Source organism: Xyrauchen texanus, chromosome 5, assembly GCF_025860055.1.
Source record: "Xyrauchen texanus isolate HMW12.3.18 chromosome 5, RBS_HiC_50CHRs, whole genome shotgun sequence".
Classification (NCBI taxonomy): domain Eukaryota; kingdom Metazoa; phylum Chordata; class Actinopteri; order Cypriniformes; family Catostomidae; genus Xyrauchen; species Xyrauchen texanus.
The window spans coordinates 2,124,028-2,144,645 of NC_068280.1; the positions used below are offsets into that span (position 1 = coordinate 2,124,028).

General features: G+C 39.3%; 1 protein-coding gene across 5 annotated transcripts in view; it reads right to left on the reverse strand.

Moving 5' to 3' along the window:
* Nucleotides 1-12,552: 12,552 nt before the first annotated feature.
* Nucleotides 12,553-20,618, reverse strand: part of LOC127643782 (adhesion G protein-coupled receptor E3-like) — a 31,622-nt gene continuing 23,556 nt past the window's right edge. For all 5 annotated transcript variants that reach the window (XM_052126660.1, XM_052126661.1, XM_052126663.1 and 2 more), the window contains 7 exons: nt 18,939-19,100; nt 18,193-18,399; nt 17,868-18,100; nt 17,533-17,602; nt 16,900-16,991; nt 16,653-16,815; nt 12,553-13,500 (listed from right to left, as the gene is read on the reverse strand). In XM_052126660.1, coding sequence (XP_051982620.1) covers nt 13,387-13,500; nt 16,653-16,815; nt 16,900-16,991; nt 17,533-17,602; nt 17,868-18,100; nt 18,193-18,399; nt 18,939-19,100 — 1,041 coding nt within the window. In that variant the 3' untranslated portion in view covers nt 12,553-13,386. The remainder of the gene's footprint in view (nt 13,501-16,652; nt 16,816-16,899; nt 16,992-17,532; nt 17,603-17,867; nt 18,101-18,192; nt 18,400-18,938; nt 19,101-20,618) is intronic.

Below are 20,618 nucleotides of genomic sequence, written 5' to 3' on the forward strand. Positions count from 1 at the left end.
ATAATTAGCTCTCTTGTTTCCCTTGTTCTTTATCAGGTTTTGCCCTTTGTTGGATGCAGGTATGTTAGCTCTTTTTGCCTTTGTAACTTGACTCTGACTTGACTAAAGTGTATTAGACTAAATAACCTGTGGAGATTTCTCCAGCACATGTTTTAAAATTGAGACATCTTTCACAAGCAAATGGTGAGAACAGCAAAGTTACAGAAGTTGATCGATTGCATTGTAAAACTTAAGCGATTTTAATTCTCTGAAATGTATCATATTCTGTATGTAAAGAGGACCTTACCTTATACGAGTCTCATATCACGATCCTCACCTGATAGGAAGGACAAACAAGTATTTGTGTGTATAGCGCAGTTATCTGTTCATTTGCTTGTTGAAGAAATGTAAAACCTCAACTGTTCCCCTCTATTCAAATTCTTATTCAAATGACTAAACCCTTGGCCAGTACTCTCATTTAAGAGTAAATGAGCGTAAAACCTATATAGAGTTTTTATGAAATATGGCACAGTAGATTTGATATTACTTGTTGCATTTGAAAACCTAGACATTTTTAGGATTTAAATGCAGTTACAGCAAGAGGAAAAGAAGGGTGACTTAAAGAGTGCAAGGAAGATTTAAGGTTAAGTTTGAATGTTTCTTTCAACATTTAACAGTTGTTTTGATATTGGTGGAATCTAATTACCTAAAAAACAAACAAATAAACAAAAAAAATTATTTCAACTACATTTCAGTAGACCTACATATTATTATGCATAAAAGATGCTGCCGTATGTTTTATGACTGGGATACTCAAATCTAGATTCAATTTGAGTATCGATGGTCTAAAGCTAGGGTGACCTTACGTCCTCTTTTTCTTGCCGGGATTTCTAAATTTGTGAAAATGTCCGGGATTCGGCTTTAGTTGCATTATGATGTGCATCTGGTCTAATACTTTATTGTGTGTGTGCGTATATTTGCATTGCTTTAACCCCTCTTAGTAAGTCCCGCCTTCTCGCACGCCAATTGGTCGATTATAAGAGGCTTGCAGCAACTATTGGCCAAATTACAGTACTGCCTGTCAATCTCCTCGTGAATGTGCGAAGCTCTGTTCTGTTTGGCATTAAACAGTTGCTTGACAGTAGAAGCAAATGACAGCTGAGTGGAAACAATGCCCAAAACAAAAGTGCAAATTTACGTCAAATTTGCACAAATAATCCCCATGCTTTCATCCAGGTGGAGATCCGTCGGAAGCAGAATGTATGACATGTAAAGCTGCACTTATGTGTCAGTTGCTTATAAAGGTGCAAGAGATTTAGAAGCACACATGAGCTCTGTGAAGCATAAAAGGTCAGCAAAAGGTCAAAGTTCATCAGGTAAATTAACAGACTACTTTTTGCGACCAGGTAAAATTGTTATCACATTGCTTCATTTTCCATGGCCATTCAAAATAATAGTAAATGAAGTTACACACATGGCATCAACAGCAGCTCATTTGTTTTTTGCATTATTAACGGCTACCACGTTAAGTGTTATATATTTACTTGTCTTTCTTTCTATGCTCCATTCACTGAAGCAGTTTATAGTGACTGAGTTGGGATGCGGCACATGATAATCATTTATAATCATCCTGCAACATGTCTCGCCTCCTCTCAGCATTCAAGCTCGCCCTGCCGCATAGCCCTGAAAACACGAAGCAAGCACTGCTACAAACTTCCACTCATCTTTACAGTATAACATGACTTTCCCTCCTCCTGTCAGGACAAATGCTTCACACAAGTAAAATCAATATCCTGGCTTTCCATATGCAGTGCAGAGCTGCAACTCAATTTTTTCCCCAGATTATGCTGTTCACACCTATTTTTATGCGATGCATTTCCAATGCAAGACGTATATTGTGGCAATCGTAATTCTAAGAACTGCAGCGCTCCCACAGGAGCCCCTTTACCATGCCCCCAATACTCAATCCACTGCGGCAACAGTAATCTGAACTCCGCTCCTGCAGTAGGCCCACTTACTCTACAGCCGCAGCAGCGTTTTACCATGCTTCCGCCGAAGCCCTTTGTCTTTGCTTCTCAGCAGCTGTGGCAGACATTACATGAGATGGAGGTCACCATCTCCTCCTGTGCCTCTCAAAGCACCATATTTCCCCATCTATGGGTATTCTATTGAGTGAGGCTACCTCTTCAAGCCATCTGATCTGAACATATACCTATGGTACAACACCAACACCCCATCCCATTTTGTTTTGCTCATTAAACGCTCGGTTACCGGAATGCTTCTAACCGTCGATATCTTACCCACGCCGCTTTTGGAACTGCTGGCTCCAAAAGCTCCTCAAATCAGTCCTCCTCCAATTTGGCATCCCGGCCAAACAACAAATTCAATCTCTCAGTCGCTGGTCCTCAGATGCATATCACAGCTACACCAGATCCAATCGTTTCCACATCAGGAAAGCTCATAAATGACTAATCAGCTAATCCCCCTCTCAGTATCACCTGTCTCTATCACTCATATCACCACCCGCTGTCATCTCAAAACATCCTATAAGCACGCACGCATATGTGTGCACGTATGTATGCGTGTGGGTGTGCGTACATTTCTGTACGTGTGTGCGTATATGTATGCATATATATTTAAACCAGAGTCCTCCTTTTCGAATCGTAGTAAGAGCCCTCCCGTTCGAATGCTGCGTGAGCCCACCCATGTTCACACGTATAGCGGGCTCTCCCTTTTGAAGCACTGAGTGGGCTTTTCCGTTGGGATTCAGAGTGGACCCACGTAGGATGCATGCTGGGCTTACCCATTTGAATACCGCCAGCCAAAATAGACCTGCCTCCCATTTGAATCGCAGTGTGAGCCCTCCCGTTCGAACGCAGCATGAACCAACTCTCTCACTTTCCCCATTCCAATGCTGTGAGCCCATCCACTTCTATGCTTAGTGAAGGTCTCCCATTCGAATCGCAGCGTAGCCCCTTCGATCAAATGCTGAAGATGATGTAACAGTACATCCATCGAGAGTCAAATTATATTGCAGTGGCTTATTTTTAGAGTTTTTTGATCCAATAATTAGTACCTCTGTTTTGACAGAATTGAGTATAAGGAAATGTCTGGCCATCCAATCTTTTATTTCATTGATACACTCTGCTAATTTGGAGATTTGTGAAATCTCATCAGGTTTTGAAGAAATATAAAGTTGTGTATCGTCAGCATAGCAGTGGAAACTTATTCCACGATTCCTGATAATATCTCCCAGGGGAAGCATATACATGGAGAAAAGCAGAGGCCCTAAAACTGATCCCTGTGGCACTCCATATTTTACTTTTGTTTGATTTGACAATTCCTCATTTACACAGACAAAGTGGTAGTGGTCTGCTAAATATGACCTAAACCATACTAATGCAACTTCACAAATGCCAACATAATTCTCCAGCCTATTCAAGAGAATGTCGTGATCTATCGTGTCGAATGCAGCACTAAGATCTAAAAGCACTAGAAGAGAAATGCAGCCGTGATCAGATGATAAGAGCATGTCATTAGTAACTCTGATGAGTGCAGTCTCCATACTGTGATGAGGCCTAACAACTAAGAAAATCAATGTCAATATAAATGTAACAAAATCTTGACATAAACAAACATAGACTAAAATAAGTAAAACTTTTGGTGGTCATTACAACGTCTTGTTACTGTCGTAACCTCCTTTCCCTGATGGAGATGTTGCGTCGATGTAGTGACACTAGGGGTTGCTCCTGGGAGCCCCAGACATCTCTGATCTTTGAGAAAAGGCCAATGAAAATTGGCGAGTGGAATTTGCATGCCACTCCCCCAGACATATGGGTATATAAGTAGCTGGCAATGTAAGCCACATTCAGGTTTCGCATTGAGGAGCCAAGACAAGGTCCCGGCCATTTCAGCGGGTAGTTCAGTGCTGTGGCAGGAGGGACACAACATCTCGTTCCCCCCATCGGGCAACGTAGATTACTTCAGTAACCAAGATGTTCCCCTTCTGTCACTCACTCAATGTTGTGTCGATGTAGTGACACCCGGAGAAGGGGGGGGGCTTTAGAGTGGGAATACGACAAATGGTCTTATACATGTACAGTATATACGTATATGAATGCATATATACATATATGCATTTAACATCCAGCCTCTCCCAGATGACACTGAGCATGACACTTATCAAGATGCCAGAGGTGGAAAGTAATGAATTTCGACTACTCTTATTACAATACTTGAGAAAATTTGTTCACATTATTGTACTTTTTTAAGAATAAATAATAGTACTTTTACTGGAATTGATAAAAAATTGAGTATTCAACTTATTAGTACGAAGTAAAAACAAAATATATATATATTTCTGAATTTTTGGGAGGAAGTAACTTATACGCGCTTAATCTGTTCATAAATTAAAACGCGTTGTGCGCGGCATGACGGAAGCCCGCAGGGTACAGCATCGTGAGCACAAAAAATTACTCACTTGTAAAAAGGATTGAAACCATTATGAAATTTGAGTCGACCGTGTAGATTATTTAATCCAACAAACCAGATCAGCAGTTGAGTTTCTGAAATACTTAAATGACAAAAATAGCAGAATTGTTCATGTGACTTTCCATGAACTTCTATTGTTTTCACACTGAGCTATAAATACGTACATACACCACTTCCTTTTCATCTCATCTTCCTGCTTAAATTCAAATTTTAAAACAAATATATTAACGAAGCGTAAAATACTATGACGTGTCTGTATTTACAATCTTATATTCAGAGTTGCATACTGCATTTTGCACCTTCTCTCACCGTCTCCGCTTTTTGTCTCAAATGATTGTAGGTAACAATGTTCTTGATCCAGGGCTGTTAGATCTCATTTTACAAATAGTGTAAAATGTTTACAATATTTTCAAGACAATTATAAAATAACAAAATCAAATAAATGTTGATGTTTTATTTTTCATTTATCAAAGAGATTATGCAACAAATCAGGACAAATCTAGAACAGGATTAATTATTTTCACACTAAAATTGGCTGTCAGACACATATTGAGCTACACATAATCTCAGGCACTATCTAGAAATAGTTGCACAACTTACATAGTTTCAATAGTACACCCAAATGACAATAGTCATATCATACTGTTCATGTGTTGTACTTGCTATAGTGTACTTGTCACGGTCCAGTCACCTTGTCAGGTTGATGTTCTACCTGATGGGACCATGGCAGTATCGGCCTGCCTCTGTGTTTTGTGTTCCCCTTTGTGTGAGCGTGCACTTGTCACTGCCGTGCGCTCTCTGGTGATGACATGGCCTTGTTAACAGGTCAGGTTGGGTTTTGTCTGACGAGGACCATGGCATCATCGTCCCCTTTCTGTCTTATGTTTTGTGTGGGCGTATGGGTCTGGTAGTGGGTTATCACTGGGTGCAATTTGCTGCCGTGCGCTCTCCGGTGATGTCACGTTCATGGCATCTTGCCATGTTGCGTGTTCACCTGATGAGGACTGTGGCATCATCGTTCACTCGTCTGTTTCTGTCAAAGCACGTTTATGTTTTGCCCTTATGCATTTCAGGTGTCACTGGCATGCTGAACCATGGGAACTCTGATCACTGAACTTCAGCTGCGAGCGACACCTGCCCCATTTGTTTCACTTATTTAAACCCTTGTGTGTGTCATGTCCGATGTCTGATCATTGTTGTACTGTCGTGTTTGCCACTGTGATTGTCCATGTGAATGTTTTCCTGCTGTTTTCAGAAGTGTGGTTACCTTCTGCTTCGCCCGTGATCAGCGGCCATTCATTGGAGGAGGATTTCTCATTTCTGGCTGCGTGTCGGGGGGAACCGTGGCCTGGGCTTGCTTTGTTTGAAAGAGACATTTTGGTTGTTTGTTTATAAATCCAATTGACTGTATTCCTCTTCTCTTGGGTCCTGTCTTCCCCGCATCATGACATTACTTCCATGTTGTTTCTTCATCAAACAGCAATGTCAAATGTAAATCAATCAATGCAAAAACAAAACCACCTTGAGCAAGAAATACTGATAATTCACAATGATCACACAGAAAATCAACATGATATAGTATTTATTTGTATGAATAAATATAGTACTAATTTCTCTTTTAATAAACAAAACAGTATATGAATACTTTAATAAACGTATTTAGGTATGAATTGATCAGAAAAATATAATTTATAGAAGTATTACATACCTAGGGTCTCTATACACTTTTAATACTTAAATCATTATATTTTTGTTTGTTTGTTGTTTGTTTATTCTAAAGGGTTTTTCAAAACCTTGTTTTTCAGATAAGTGGGAGGGGCTTGACTGGTCTCTGGGAAAAGTCAGTTCCACACTTGTTCGACCGAGTCCATTCTTGAGTATTACAGCACTGGCATTTTGTTATTTCCTCTATCACTAGCAGGCATTCAATATTTGAAAGGAAAATGAATTATATTAAGTAATCTTAAAATATTCACTCTACATATTTAAGGCAAAACATAAAGAAATAAATAATAAAGAAAACTTGCTACAAAGAAAGTCTTGTGTGTTTTAACTGAAAACTTACAGAGTAAGTGACTCAATTAGCTTTAAATGTATTCAATGGGGCTGAGATTGGCATTTAACTTCTAAAAATATAGAACTAAATACTATAAGGATAATAACGTCACTTCAGTAGTGCTTCATATTTTCTGAACATGGATGCTGTAGTCCTCAGTGTTTTTTGGGCACACTTTTGTTGGTGCTGGGTTTGACACCGGGAGAAAGAGCTCTGAACCACATCCTGTACTGCTGTCTGACCTGGACGAGAAGGTTGAGTTCACAGTAAGTAGTATGTGCTGAATTTGTGCTAAAATTGTGTTTGAAGAGAAGGGTATGATTGAGCAGGTTAACGGGACTGTTTAGAAGACTGATGAGATGAATTTGAAGGTATTTAAGAGAAGGTATTTTTTTTTTTATCTCAGAGGATGGGGGTTCAAGCCCCAGCACCACCAAGATGCCAATGTTGGGCCCTTGAGCAAGGCACTTATCTCCAGGTTGCTCCAGGGGGATTGTCCCTGTAATAAGTGCTCTGTAAGTCGCTTTGCATAAAAGTGTCTGACAAATGAGTAAGTGTAAATATAAATGTAAATGTTATGGAGGTGAGAGAGAGAGAGAGAGAATGACTAACTCATTATTTTTTATATATATATATATAAATAGTCTTTAAATCAGAATATTTGTTACTTGATTTGAAACTCCAGCGTTCAGTTTGTGAGAGATGAGTTCAGACTGACGATGAAAAAATTGCATTCGATATGTAAAAATATGTATTCTTACTGCTAGTATGGTACAAACAGGTCCCAGAAAACTCCAGATTAAACCTCTCTCATCTATTTTAATCCAGCAGCTGTTTGGAGGAAGATTGTCAAGTTATCAATCTAAGCAAGTGATCAATTTGATATATACCTATCTCTGAACTACCTGGATAAAATATTGCATGAATAAAATTCATAATTTAATAAAATTAACTAAATTAAATATTTTATTAAAAATAACTAACTTTTCACTGCCATAACCCTCAGCAATCAGTCCGACAGACAATCACATATCCAATCACAATCATGAATCCGCTGCTAAGCACCTCCCTCTGTTTGGAGCTGATCTGTGATAGGTTCTTCACACAGATGAAAAGCAGCACACCTTCAATGAACATCCACACAAAGGAGGAGAGAAAGAAGAATTGCAGAACGCCTGATATCACAGTACACAACACCTGGAGACAATGAAAGACAGAAAGAGATTGCAGTTATTATAATTCTATAATGATCAATATCTTTCATCTGGAGTTGTGTCAATAATTCTCACCTGGATAGGTTGTATATATTTCAGGAACTGTTGTGTGAGTAAGAACAGAAGATGAGCCAACAGCAGACTCAAGCAGATGTTGATTCGAGCCACATTGTTCACTCCAGGACTCCACCAACAAAAAGTGAAAGTCAACAGGGCCAAACTGAGGAACACCAGCCCCACGATCACCACCACCAAATTCAGTATTTCCATCAAAAAAACTAACATTAAAAAACTACTTAAATAAAAGGTAACTGGTTAGTAAAATTACAACAAATTCAAATCCGTTCATTTTATAAAATCATTCATGTTGTTATTTTTAAAGTCATATAATTGAGTCTCATATAGGAAATATTGGATACAATAAATATTAACTTTAATAGTTAAACTTTTCAATTTTCAAATGCTTGTTTTACTTTTGTATAATTTAATTAATTTGGTTATTTATTTATTTAATTGCACTGGGAACCTGAGATGCAAAATTAGCATGTGCAATAATCTCTGTGTACAATGTAGCTTTTTTATTTGATTTGATTTATTTTTGTCCTGAAATGATGTTCTTGTATAGACCCTATACAAATAAATAAATTACAAATAAATAAACAATATTAATATAATAAATAGTTTAACACACACTTATGGAAACCTCAAAACTACAGCAATGCAAGATAAAACTCAGAAGTCAATGATATCAGTAAACATGTTACTGTAACTTCACCAGAACACGTTCATACATCACGATCAGTAAACACATGAGTAGTGATCAATTCATTAAAGCATGACAACCAATATAAACATATCCAAGCAGTATAGCAAGTAAATAACTTCGTCAAACAGTAAACTGGTAAACATCCAAACAGACTGTTAAATTGTTGCTGCTGTCCTGAATAGCAATAGTAGAAATACTACAAATATGCAATGATTTTTATTCATTTAAATATTGATTGCATTTAATATATATATATAATATGTCTTGATGCCAGATACAACAGGAGTCCATATCTCGGAGGGTCAGAGCTGTTATGGTGGCATGTGGAGGACCTACAGCATATTAGGGAGGTGGTCATAATGTTTTGGCTCATCTGTTTATAATCAACAACTTTAAATCAATAGTTTTATATTTTTTCTACATTTTCATGTGATAACCTTTGTTTTATATCAGATTCTTCACATCGTTTCATCACACTTCAAATGGAAGTTTGTAATGTTGTGACACCACGGATATATATGAATACATTTTCCTTTCTGGTCTTATCCACTGAAGTTTTGTTGTATTCATTCCTGTGGATCTGAGGCCATGGTTCTGATGGAGTGTGTACTCCGGGTAGGGAAGGAGGTATTGCCCCAAGTGAAGGAGTTCAAGTACCTCGGGGTCTTGTTTACGAGTGAGGGGACAATGGAGCGGGAGGTTGGCCGGAGAATCGGGGCAGCAGGGGCGGTATTGCCCTCGCTCTATCGCACCATTGTCACGAAAAGAGAGCTGAGCCGGAAGGCAAAGCTCTCGATCTACCGGTCAATTTTTGTTCCTACCCTCACCTATGGTCATGAAGGCTGGGTCATGACCGAAACAACTAGGTCACGAGTACAAGCTGCCGAAATGGGTTTCCTCAGAAGGGTGGCGGGCTTCTCCCTTAGTGATAGGGTGAGGAGCTCAGTCATCCGTGAGGAGCTCGGAGTAGAGCCGCTGCTCCTTTGCGTCGAAAGGAGTCAGTTGAGGTGTTTGGGCATCTGGTAAGGATGCCCCCTGGCTGCCTCCCTAGGGAGGTGTTTCAGGCACGTCCAGCTGGGAGGCCTCGGGGAAGACCCAGGATTAGCTGGAGAGATTACATCTCCACACTGGCCTAGGAACGCCTCGGGTCCCCCAGTCAGAGCTGGTTAATGTGGCTCGTGATAGGGAAGTTTGAGGCCCCCTGCTGGAGCGGCTGCCCGCGCGACCCGACTTCGGATAAGCGGTTGAAGATGGATGGATGTATCATTTCTATGGATATTTTTTCAGTAACTTTGTCCCCCAAATATGGCTAAATTAGAAACAACCACACACACACACACACACACACAACCATTTTTGGGGACTTTCCATTGACTTCTATTGTTTGTAGTGATCAATTCTATCCTGCCGCCCCCATTTTTGGGTTTACAGATTTATAAGACATTATTTAGTATGTTTATTTCCTTGTGGGGAATCGTCTGATGAGTTTATTCGAAGGAAGCTTTTTTACATACCAAACCATTTGCATTTCTCATACTGTACAAACGAATTTGACTGCTGGGACACCTAACGTAAGTAAGGCTGTATCATGGCAACAAAACATTGTAAGAGTTCCTGGAACATGTCCTCGGGTTTCTTGAGTGTTTTTGGGATACTATATCAAGTGGAAAATCAAAGTGGCTTTTTTTTTTATTGAATTTGAGACCTTAGCTGTTGATTTTGTTGACAACGAACTACACCTTTATTACACTCCACCAATGTTTTATTACTGTATTTGCTTTTTTGGATAAATGTAGTGCTTTTTATATGAAGTGTGTATGTACATTTTTTCAATTTACCTAAAACTGTCCCAAAACATCAACTGGGAGCTTTCTGTGCTTGACAAACAAAAAAGTATATGAACCTAAAAATATTAAAGCAAGATTACTCTGATTAGAAAAAAGTTAAGTTTTATAAGAAGTAAAATAAAAAGCAATCTTGTGTGCTAAAGCACGTGGGGCGCGTGGTAAGTTGTGCGTGGATGCCGCGGAGAATAGCGTGAAGCCTCCACGCGCCACGTCTCACAACTGAGAACCACATTATAGCGACCATGAGGAGGTTACCACATGTGACCCTACCCACCCTAGCAACCGGGCCAATTGGTTGCTAAGGAGACCTGACGGGAGTCATTCAGCACGCCCTAGATTCAAACTCGCGACTCCAGATGTGATAGTCAGCGTCTTTACTTGCTGCGCTACCCAGACCCCCGCATAACTGTATAAGTAAGTTTTGAGATTGCACATCTTCAAGAACAGTGATAGCACTCATTATATGTATAAATAAGGGGAAAGTGGTTATTCTTTTCTTTTTTAAGAGTCATTTCGTTCTTCTGGTTTAAAAACAAAAGTTGAAACAATGTCACAAAAATGAGTTATACACATATACTCTGAGTTATGATTGGTAGGACAGTTCACATATACGTCAGTAGATCCGTCAGTAGTGTTTCTCCACATTATTCGTTACTTATACCACATTATAAGGAACACTAACATCCAATCACACTCAGATATGAGAGGGGCTTCGTGGTGAGAGCGGAGATTTCAAAATCACACATGGACGTGGCAGAGGTTCAAGGCCTTTCTGATTTTTGCACTAAACAACGAGGCGAGATCGAAGCACGCATCATAACGGGCTGCAGTACATAACTGGCCCGGCGAAAGCGTTTCATGCCTGCGATAAAGCTGTGTATTAGGGAGAATGTTATTTACACGACTGCTTAATCAATAACAGAGGACGATGAAAACCAAAAAACTGGATTTTACAACATCATGACAGTGGAGTTGAAATACTGGATAACATTACATAAACAAGTCATGTGATCATGTATTATGTTTAAGTATTGTGGCTATACTTTTGAAAGTATATTTAAGTGTTTATTTAATGTTTTGTGCATCTCACTTTCATTGTAAGTGCCATACTGCACACAGTATTTTTCTTTTGAAGGGATGAGTCCGAATGATGTTCTGTGGTAATTAACATTATGCTACGAATACTGACAATAGAACTTGTATTAAACCCGAAACACTCCTTAATATAAAGTCTCAAAGCAGTGCTAGTTTTAAGGCAAAGTCTGCTCTGAGTGCTGTTCTAACTTTTCTTTTTCATTTTCAAAAGTCTGAATAAATCAATCAAATCTTTTTAAAGATTGGCAAACTGTTTAATCGTCTGTGTGTTTAGATGAATCTCTGGACTGTCACACCCCCTTTGCTCCCCTGTAATGCCCACATTTTTACATATGTTCACTACTCAGTGAGACTATTTTCAGTCTGAGTTGTGTAAGATTGGTGCCCAACTAGGGGGGTTTCATGACACTTTAAGTATTTTAATTTGTTGCAACTTTTACTGTTACATTTGTTAGCCAAATAAATGCATTTTACTCTGATACAATCTGCTTGAGAACCTCTTTTAACCTAGATTAAAATCATTTTAGCTTCGTTATTTACTGAAAATAAATAGCCATTTTCTTTGAATGCGGACGGCATAAAAGTACAGCTCATATCTATTTGAATGAGGAACAACTGAAATCTCCAAAGCATTTGGTTATCAACATATTTCAGATAAGCAGTCAAATCTGACACCAAAGGTATCGTTGTGCTTCTTTAACTAACACTGTTTTTTGTTTTTTAGGCTGGTCCAGCTATGCACATGTGCGAGTTAACTGTCTGTATCTGAAAAGTGATTGGCTCAAAATGACTGAGAATAAACATTGTTAGCAAGGAGGGATTACCGACCGGGCCAATGGGGCCAGTGCCCAGGGGCCCTTGACTACCAGGGGGTGCCCTGGGATTTGGTGACCCCCCCTACTCAACAACTTTTGGGTAGAGGGGGGCCCTTGGAGATAATTGGCCCCAGGGCCTTTGCAAGTCATAATCTGTCCCTGATTGTAAGAGAGAAAACAGGACTCCTGACTTCTCCTTTGGTGAAAATTTTACCCCAAGTATAATGTTGCATGTCTGGTTTGAATATCCAAAAGAAGGACATGCATCCACACAATCTTTTGATCAGTTGTGTTTATTTATTTGTAAGCATTTTATGTGTAAATAGCTCAAGTTTGCATTTTTGACAAATGGAAAGTAAATACAGCAAAGGTTCCACAGCAAGTTTATCAAGTCTTCACATGTCTACTTCAATCCCCTGTGGAGATAAGGAGAACTCTGACTGCCATTGCAATCATACTTCAACTGTCCAGTAGTAGATATGAGATTTTATTCTCTCAAACCTCGAATCTCATTTAATTTCATGTATGATACATGTGAAGACCTTACCTAGTAGATGGTTACATATAAGATCCTTACCTGTCAAGAGTGTATCTAGAGCAGTTATCTGTTGATCAGTCTGATTTAACCACAAAACGTCTTTTTCCCCTTATTTATATTCAAATTTCTACACAGTCGCTAATCACACACATGCAAGTATCCAGAAATGCATTAAAGTATTTGGAGCCTCAAGCAGATCACTCATTTCACTACTTCATCATCAATGAATACTCTCAAAAAAGTTTTCTGTTTTACAATGAATTCAGGTTCAATTCATTTCGATTTAAAACTATAAAAAAAATACAAAATTTATATGAAGTATATTTGCCAAAGAGTTCGCTGAACTCCAACATTAATGCAGATAAACAATCGTTTGACACTTTTTTGTTGTTGAATCCAGTTTGCTAATAAGTAGATCTACATCTTTGTACTATACAGGAAGTGTCCTGTACTATTAGTGATTATTTTTACATCAAAAGTATTGACAATTAATGACAATAAATCTTGTTTAACACATCTATGAACAGTGACAACATGCAGAAGAATAGAGTCGCTGTTATAATAGTGTCACTTCAGCAGTGATTCTCATTTTCTGGGTTTGGATAATGTAGCCTCCGTGATTTTTAGGGATCTTTTGAAGGTGTTGAGTTTGAGTACAGCGGAATAGTGCTTGAACTTTTTTACGTACTGTTGTCTGATCTGAAAGACAATGACATGAGAAGAGATGAGTGAATTTTTGTGTTCGATTTAACCTCTAAAATTGCTCCTCCTATAAATCATTTATGAGAGACATAAGACTCGTATATGTAAATACAATTTTGATAGAAAGTGGATGGAGACAGGAGTAGAGGTGGAGTGAATGAATGAACGTTACATTTATATAGCTCTTTACACAGTGAACAGAGGACTCTCCTCAAACACCACCAGAATGCAGCATCCACCTGGATGATGCGACAGCAGCCATAGTGCGCTCACCAGCTATTGGTGGAGAGGAGGGAGGGAGTAGAGTGATAGAGCCAATACATGGATTGCATTATAAGGAGGAGGCCATGATTGATAAGGGCAAATGAGGGGAATTTGGTCAGGACACCAGTGTTACACCCCTACTCTTTACAAGAAGTGCTCTAGGATTTGTAATGACTACAGAGAGTCAGGACCACGGTTGAACATCTCATCTGAAGGACAGTGTCTTTTTACAGTATAGTGTCACCATCAATATACTCTACTTGGGCATTAGGATCTACACAGTCAGCAGGGTGAGCACCCCCTGCTGGACTCCCTAACACCAGTTTCTTCCAGAAACAACCTTAGTTTGCCCAGGAGGTCTCCCATCCAGGTACTCATCCAGGCTCAGCCCTGCTTAGCTTCAGTAGGCAACTGATCTTGAGCTACAGGGTGAAATGGGAGCTGGCAAAAGAACTCGCTTGACTCAAACTTGAGTCATCTGTGACGTTACTGTATGTCAGAGCACTGACCACAAGGCTATGGAGAGAGAGATCAAATGGTTTACAGCTTTTTTTAAATGGTGGGAACAGCAATATGATGTTAGAAAAACATGAACTATAAAGAAGTATTATCTATCAATAATAATAATCTGAATAAACATTTTGTACAGTTCATTTTCCTAACTGTAGACTGTTTGTGATTGCTAGGCAACATAAGAACTTGCTGTATTACTAGAACGCAACAGTTCTCTGACTTTTGTTCAGCCGTCTTGTTTCAGGAAGTATTTAGCAACATATGTTTGTTCAATAGGAATTTCATAAAAGTCTTCATAAAAAGGTTCTAAACCATGAATGAGTGGTGGTGGTGTAGTGGGCTAAAGCACATAACATGTAATCAGAAGGTTGCTGGTTTGATCCCCACAGCCACCACCATTGTGTCCTTGAGTAAGACACTTAACTCCAGGTTGCTCCAGGGGGATTGTCCCTGTAATAAGTGCTCTTTAAATCTCTTTGGATAAAAGCATCTGCCAAATGCATAAATGTAAATGAACCAAACCAACAGAGCAGATGTGAATCAAAACATTGCAAACAATTATTTTCTGTACAATAGTATTGTGTACTTACTGTCTTTCAAGAGGACTTAAATTATAATCCCAACATTATTGCCATTAAAAGGAGAACAAAATAATATTACACCAAGGGTGTAGGCATACATAACCATAAGGTAATTGGGGATGGTGGAATGTGAGAAATCTCCAGACCAACATTTGAGCAGTTTTACGATATAGAACACTTTAACATTATACTGTGTCTTTATTTTAATTTGAGTGACTATTAAAGTTTCTCAGTATCATTATTCATTTCTAAATCAGAGGTTCTCAACTGGTTTTGCTTCGGGACACAGATTTTTCATTGGACCTCATGTGGCTACCAAACACGGTAACCAGACGTAACAAAACGTAACCTGTATTTACTGTATCTTGAGTCGCATTTTCTTTCATCTTGCATAGTTTTGTTAATGGTTTTCAAGTATAAAGCATGTATCATTAACAATATAAAACAGTATAATAGTACCACTTTCAATGGCACCACTCCACTGTGACATCACAATGCTGACAATTTCAAAGTGGGGTTTTTTTGCAGACTGCAAATGATACGTGTTTTTATTGACTGGAGACTTAAACTAGTCTCCAGTCAATAAAAACACTTATTATTTACAGTCTGCAAAAAACACCCACTTTGAAATTGGCAGCATTGTGATGTCACAATGTTCTAAACCCTACAGGATGTTTTTGAATAGTAAAACATCCTGTAGGCTTTTAAATAGTTTAGAAATGCCCTCTTATATGTCGAAACATCAAGGAAAATGTGATTACTCATGACATGACCCCTTTTAAGTTCACCCCAAAAATAATAATTCAGCTACTTTACTCACCCTGATGTCATCTAAAACGCTTTCTTCTGCAGAACACTAAGATATATAAATGTACCCCCTCGTTTGCCTGGTTATGCAAATCAATGGGGTCCAAAACATCCAAGCTCCAAAAAGCGCATAGCCACATAAAGGTAATCCAAATGACTTGAGTGGTTTAACCCATGTCTACTGATCGAATCGATTGGTTTTGGGTGAGAATAGACCAAAATGTAAATCCTTTCACACTATAAATGTGGAACAAAAATTAGTAAGATACATTTGTTTGTGTTAGTATCCTGACTCTCTAGTTGAGTTTTTGTTTTGTCGGGATCCGGTCACCTGTTTCTATGTTTGTACACATCTTTGATATCAAGTGTGAGGGTCTGGCCTCTTCAGTTGGTCTTGTTATAGTTTTTGTGGCCAGAAACTAGTGTTGTGTGAGTGCATTTGGCTTTGTGTTTTATCATGGTAAACTGCACTCATATCTGTCTTTTGTGATTACCCCACCCCCTCGTTTGCCTGGTTATCTATCTGATTATTAGTTGATTGTCCTCACCTGTTCTCCTCATTACCCTCCTCATTTACTTCATTTTATATTTCCCTTATGTTTACTTCTCTGTGTTGGTTTGTTGTCATTTCTCCTGTGTATTGTCCAGTAAGTTAAAGTACTGTTTTCTAGATTCGGCTCCAGTGCTTTCTGTTTGGTTTTCTTTTCCTTTGTTGTATTCGTTTTCCCCTACCATGCGTCTTTTGTTTTTCTAGCAATGTTGGATGTAGTCTGGGCATTCGTTGTTTCATGTGTCCAGCTATTTGTTTACATTTTGGTCTCTGACTGGGTTCATCTGCACCTGAACGTGACAGTTTGTGTTCCGCAGAAGAAAGAAAGTCATATGAGTTTGAGATGGCATGAGGGCGACAAAATGAGGGCAGAATTATAATTTATGGGTGAACTATTCCTTTAAGATTTTCAGGTAGAGTAACTGACAACTAACCTGATTATTAAGGACACAGTGGATCAGGAAGATAAAGGTTCCTTGCTGAGAGTTCAAGATCAGGAAGAGAATCTCCAACACTTTACTGCTATTAGTGAAGACACCCAGAATCCAGGGGCAACCAAGAACTACAAACTGGGCCAGTGTTTTAAATACCATAATCCTGCAGATAAGGAAAGAGACTGAATGAGACTTTACTGCCCATTTGTTCTTTTCTATAATGTGTTTGAATCAGAATGTTTGTAACTTGGTTTGTTTCATCTGTGAAACTCCAGCGTTCAGTTTTGTGAGAGTTGAGTTCAGACTGACGATGATGCTGATGAAGAGAATCATATTTAACTGCAAAGTGAACAAACAATAATTAATCACCTTCATTTCCATAAGGATTAAAGACTTGTGGGAGAAGTATGTTTCCCTTTCAAGAATGTAACTTCGACGCTGCGTCAGAATCTGAGATAGCTGTCTTCTTTCGGGAAAATCCTGATAGCGTGACGCTGAGGTCCGGCTTATAGGCAGAGTGCCAAGCTTCACCAACCAATCAAATTGCCATGATGGTATAGGGCAGTGGTGTGGGGTGCCGCAGAATCTCTGTTCAGTTCAATATTTGAATACCCACCAATGTTAAAAGTACTGGCAGTATCAAGTACTGACTCAATTTTATTTATTTATTTATTTATTTATTTATTTATTTTTCAGTGGTTGGGGAGCCATGTGGGAAATAACACTATAAAGGGGTTCCAGAGTTTTAAAAAGTTTGGGAACGACTGGTATTGTGTTTCAAAGTCAATGCCCATGCAGGGTGCTCCCATAGCATCTGGTCCTGATGCAGCGTCTTGTTCCTTCCTTTCAGGGAACTGGGTGTAACTGAGATGATTCTTACTGCTAATATGGTGTAAACTGGTACCAGAAAACTCAAGGATGCTCCTTTGTCATCTATTTTAATCCAGCATCTGTTTGGATACAATTAAGTAATCAGTACTTTTTTGAATTGAATCTCAGTTTTCAGTGTGTGATCAATTTGATTTATAGCAACCTCTGGATATTTTCAATAAAATATTTCTTAAATGAATAAACTATTCAATAATTTCAATAAAATATTTTAATAAAATATTCAAAATGGAATCTAAATAGAAAATGTAATACACTAACACTTGATTGATCTAACAAAAGGAATAAACACCTTTTTCCCCTCCAAAAATACTAAACTAAACTCACTTTTCACTGCCATAGCTGTCAGGACGCAGCCAAGCAGACACGCCCACCACAACCAGAGCAATCACATATCCAATCACAATCATGAATCCACTGCTAAGCACCTCCCTCTGTTTGGAGCTGATCTGTGATAGGTTCTTCACACAGATGAAAAGCAGCACACCTTCAATGAACATCCACACAAAGGAGGAGAGAAAGAAGAATTGCAGAACGCCTGATATCACAGCACACAACACCTGGAGACAATGAAAGACAGAAAGAGATTGCAGTTATTATAATTCTATAATGATCAATATCTTTCATCTGGAGTTGTGTCACTAATTCTCACCTGGTTAGGTTGTATGTATTTCAGGAACTGTTGTGTGAGTAAGAACAGAAGATGAGCCAACAGCAGACTCAAGCAGATGTTGATTCGAGCCACATTGTTCACTCCAGGACTCCACCGACAAAAAGCGAAAGTCAACAGGGCCAAACTGAGGAACACCAGCCCCACGATCACCACCACCAAATTCAGTATTTCCATCAGTGGATCATCCTGAGAAAATATGTCAAAATGGGAAAATTTGCCCCATCATGTCTATGTTTGTAACTTTGGCAAATGCTGTTAGGAATGCTGGAACAATATTAGGAACAAACATGTTTAAACATATCCAACAGCTGGAGAGTCCAAAATCTCTTTTGATGCAATCCAATATGGTACTTTTGAATACCTTAGTTTGTGTTCTAGAATGAGGCTTTTATCCAAAGCAACTCACTGTATGATTTGTAGAGGAACAATCCCCTGATACAACCTGATGTTACCTGCCTTGCTCAAGAGTCCTGCCCCATTTGGCAGCATAGGCAACCCTCCATCCACCCACTGAGAACAACCTCAAATGGGTGATTTATTCACACATTTGGCACTGCTAGTTCTAGTTCTACATAGCCGACACAGCAATGAACCTATGTCGCCTTATGGACTGCCCAGTCCGAGGTGGTGGTTAATTGTTCACTTATTTGAAATTACCAATTTTGAGCATGTGATAACTACACCACTCTGTGATACTAATTTCTTATTCACACCTGTTCTCTTACCTCTGGTGGTCTGCTGGTTTGCATGATGAGAGCGAATGTTGACAGATGAACACAGGAACACACAGTGTGGCTGCTGTTGGTCTTTACAACAGAACAACCATCTACAATCCACTCACTGATATTCCAGTACACACAGGACAGATTACCTCCAGAGATAAATTCCTTCAAACAAACATCAAGAGTATTAATTGTCAGTGTGCATTTTAGTAATCAAGGTGCTGTTAGCAAATTCAGATATTTTGCTAAATTCTGTCAGACTTCACCACTGAATTAAGTCACTGCAATTCCTTCAATCAAATGCACAAAGAGTGCAAAACTTGAAAGAAGGGAAATGTTTACTGAGAAAAGGCCAATGAGAATTGGCGAGTAGAATTTGCACACCACTCCCTCGGACATATGGTATAAAAGGGAGTTGGAATGCAGAGTTAATTTTTTTTGTGCCGAGGAGCCGAGACAAGGTCCCGGACAATACAGCGGTGTAGTACAGCCAGTGGCAAGAGGGACACAACCTCTCGTTCCCTCCATCGGGGATGTAGTGACACTAGGGGTCCCTATACAAAACTGCACAATGGCTGAACTGTTACATGATCTGACGATGCAGATGTAAGCAAGCTACTGCGAGCGTGGGAACAGAAGCATTTGGACTGCACGAGATGCCCCAAAAAATGTAGTGTAGTGGGGGGGGGGCCTTTAAATGCTCAAAAAAATGCACTGGAGAAGGCATTCTTTTCCTTTCATATTCTTTCAGGGGGAAAAGACCCAGCAGAGACCACACCCTTCCCAAAAGCCTTCATCAGACAATTAATAAGGACAATTGCATCTATGTGAACTTCTGCAGTTAATCCAGACTGGACTTCAAAGACATTGGTCATTAATCCTTAACACTTATTTAGTTTAATAATTTTAAACTATGACTTTAACTACACATAAGTAATATTTACATTATATTCCCAAAGGGTAACTGGCCCCCACAGTGAGTCTGGTTTCTCCCAAGGTTATTTTTCTCCAATAATCAACATCTTATGGAGGTTTGTGTTCCTTGCCACAGTCGCCTTCAGCTTGCTCACTGGGGTTATTAATACAATTATTATTTAATGACTTATTTTTAAACACGATTAACAATCGTATTTTATCTAATTACACAATGATGATTCATCGACATTATAGACATTACAGTTTTATCGTCTGTTAATGCCTGATCTTCTGTAAAGCTGCTTTGCTTTGTGTTGTGAAAGGCGCTATACAAATAAAATTTACTTGACCTGACTTGACTGTGGAGCACTTACCCCAGTTCAGGGCATGTTAGCACACGTACTGGGTCCAACTATGAAATCTTCCACTGAAATCGTGAGCCAGAGGGCTAGGAGGAAGGACATCCAGGGTTCACGGATTGAGATCACGCATGTGAGAAAAGAGTGCAGAGCTTCACCTCGTGGAACAGAAAGGCGATATACGCAAGCGGTACACCCGGCCAGCTGCCCCACATTACGAAACTGGATGAAACTGGCTCAACCCAGAGATTGTAATATCTCAAAGGTACTGGGTGTTGCCCAGCCCGCTGCTCTGCAGATCTGCTAGAGAGTTGCCATTGGCCAGTGCCCATGAGGATGCCAGACTCCTTGTAGAGTGTGCTCGAATTTCCCGAAGGGGTGGGCACAGCCTGGGCCTGGTAAACCAACA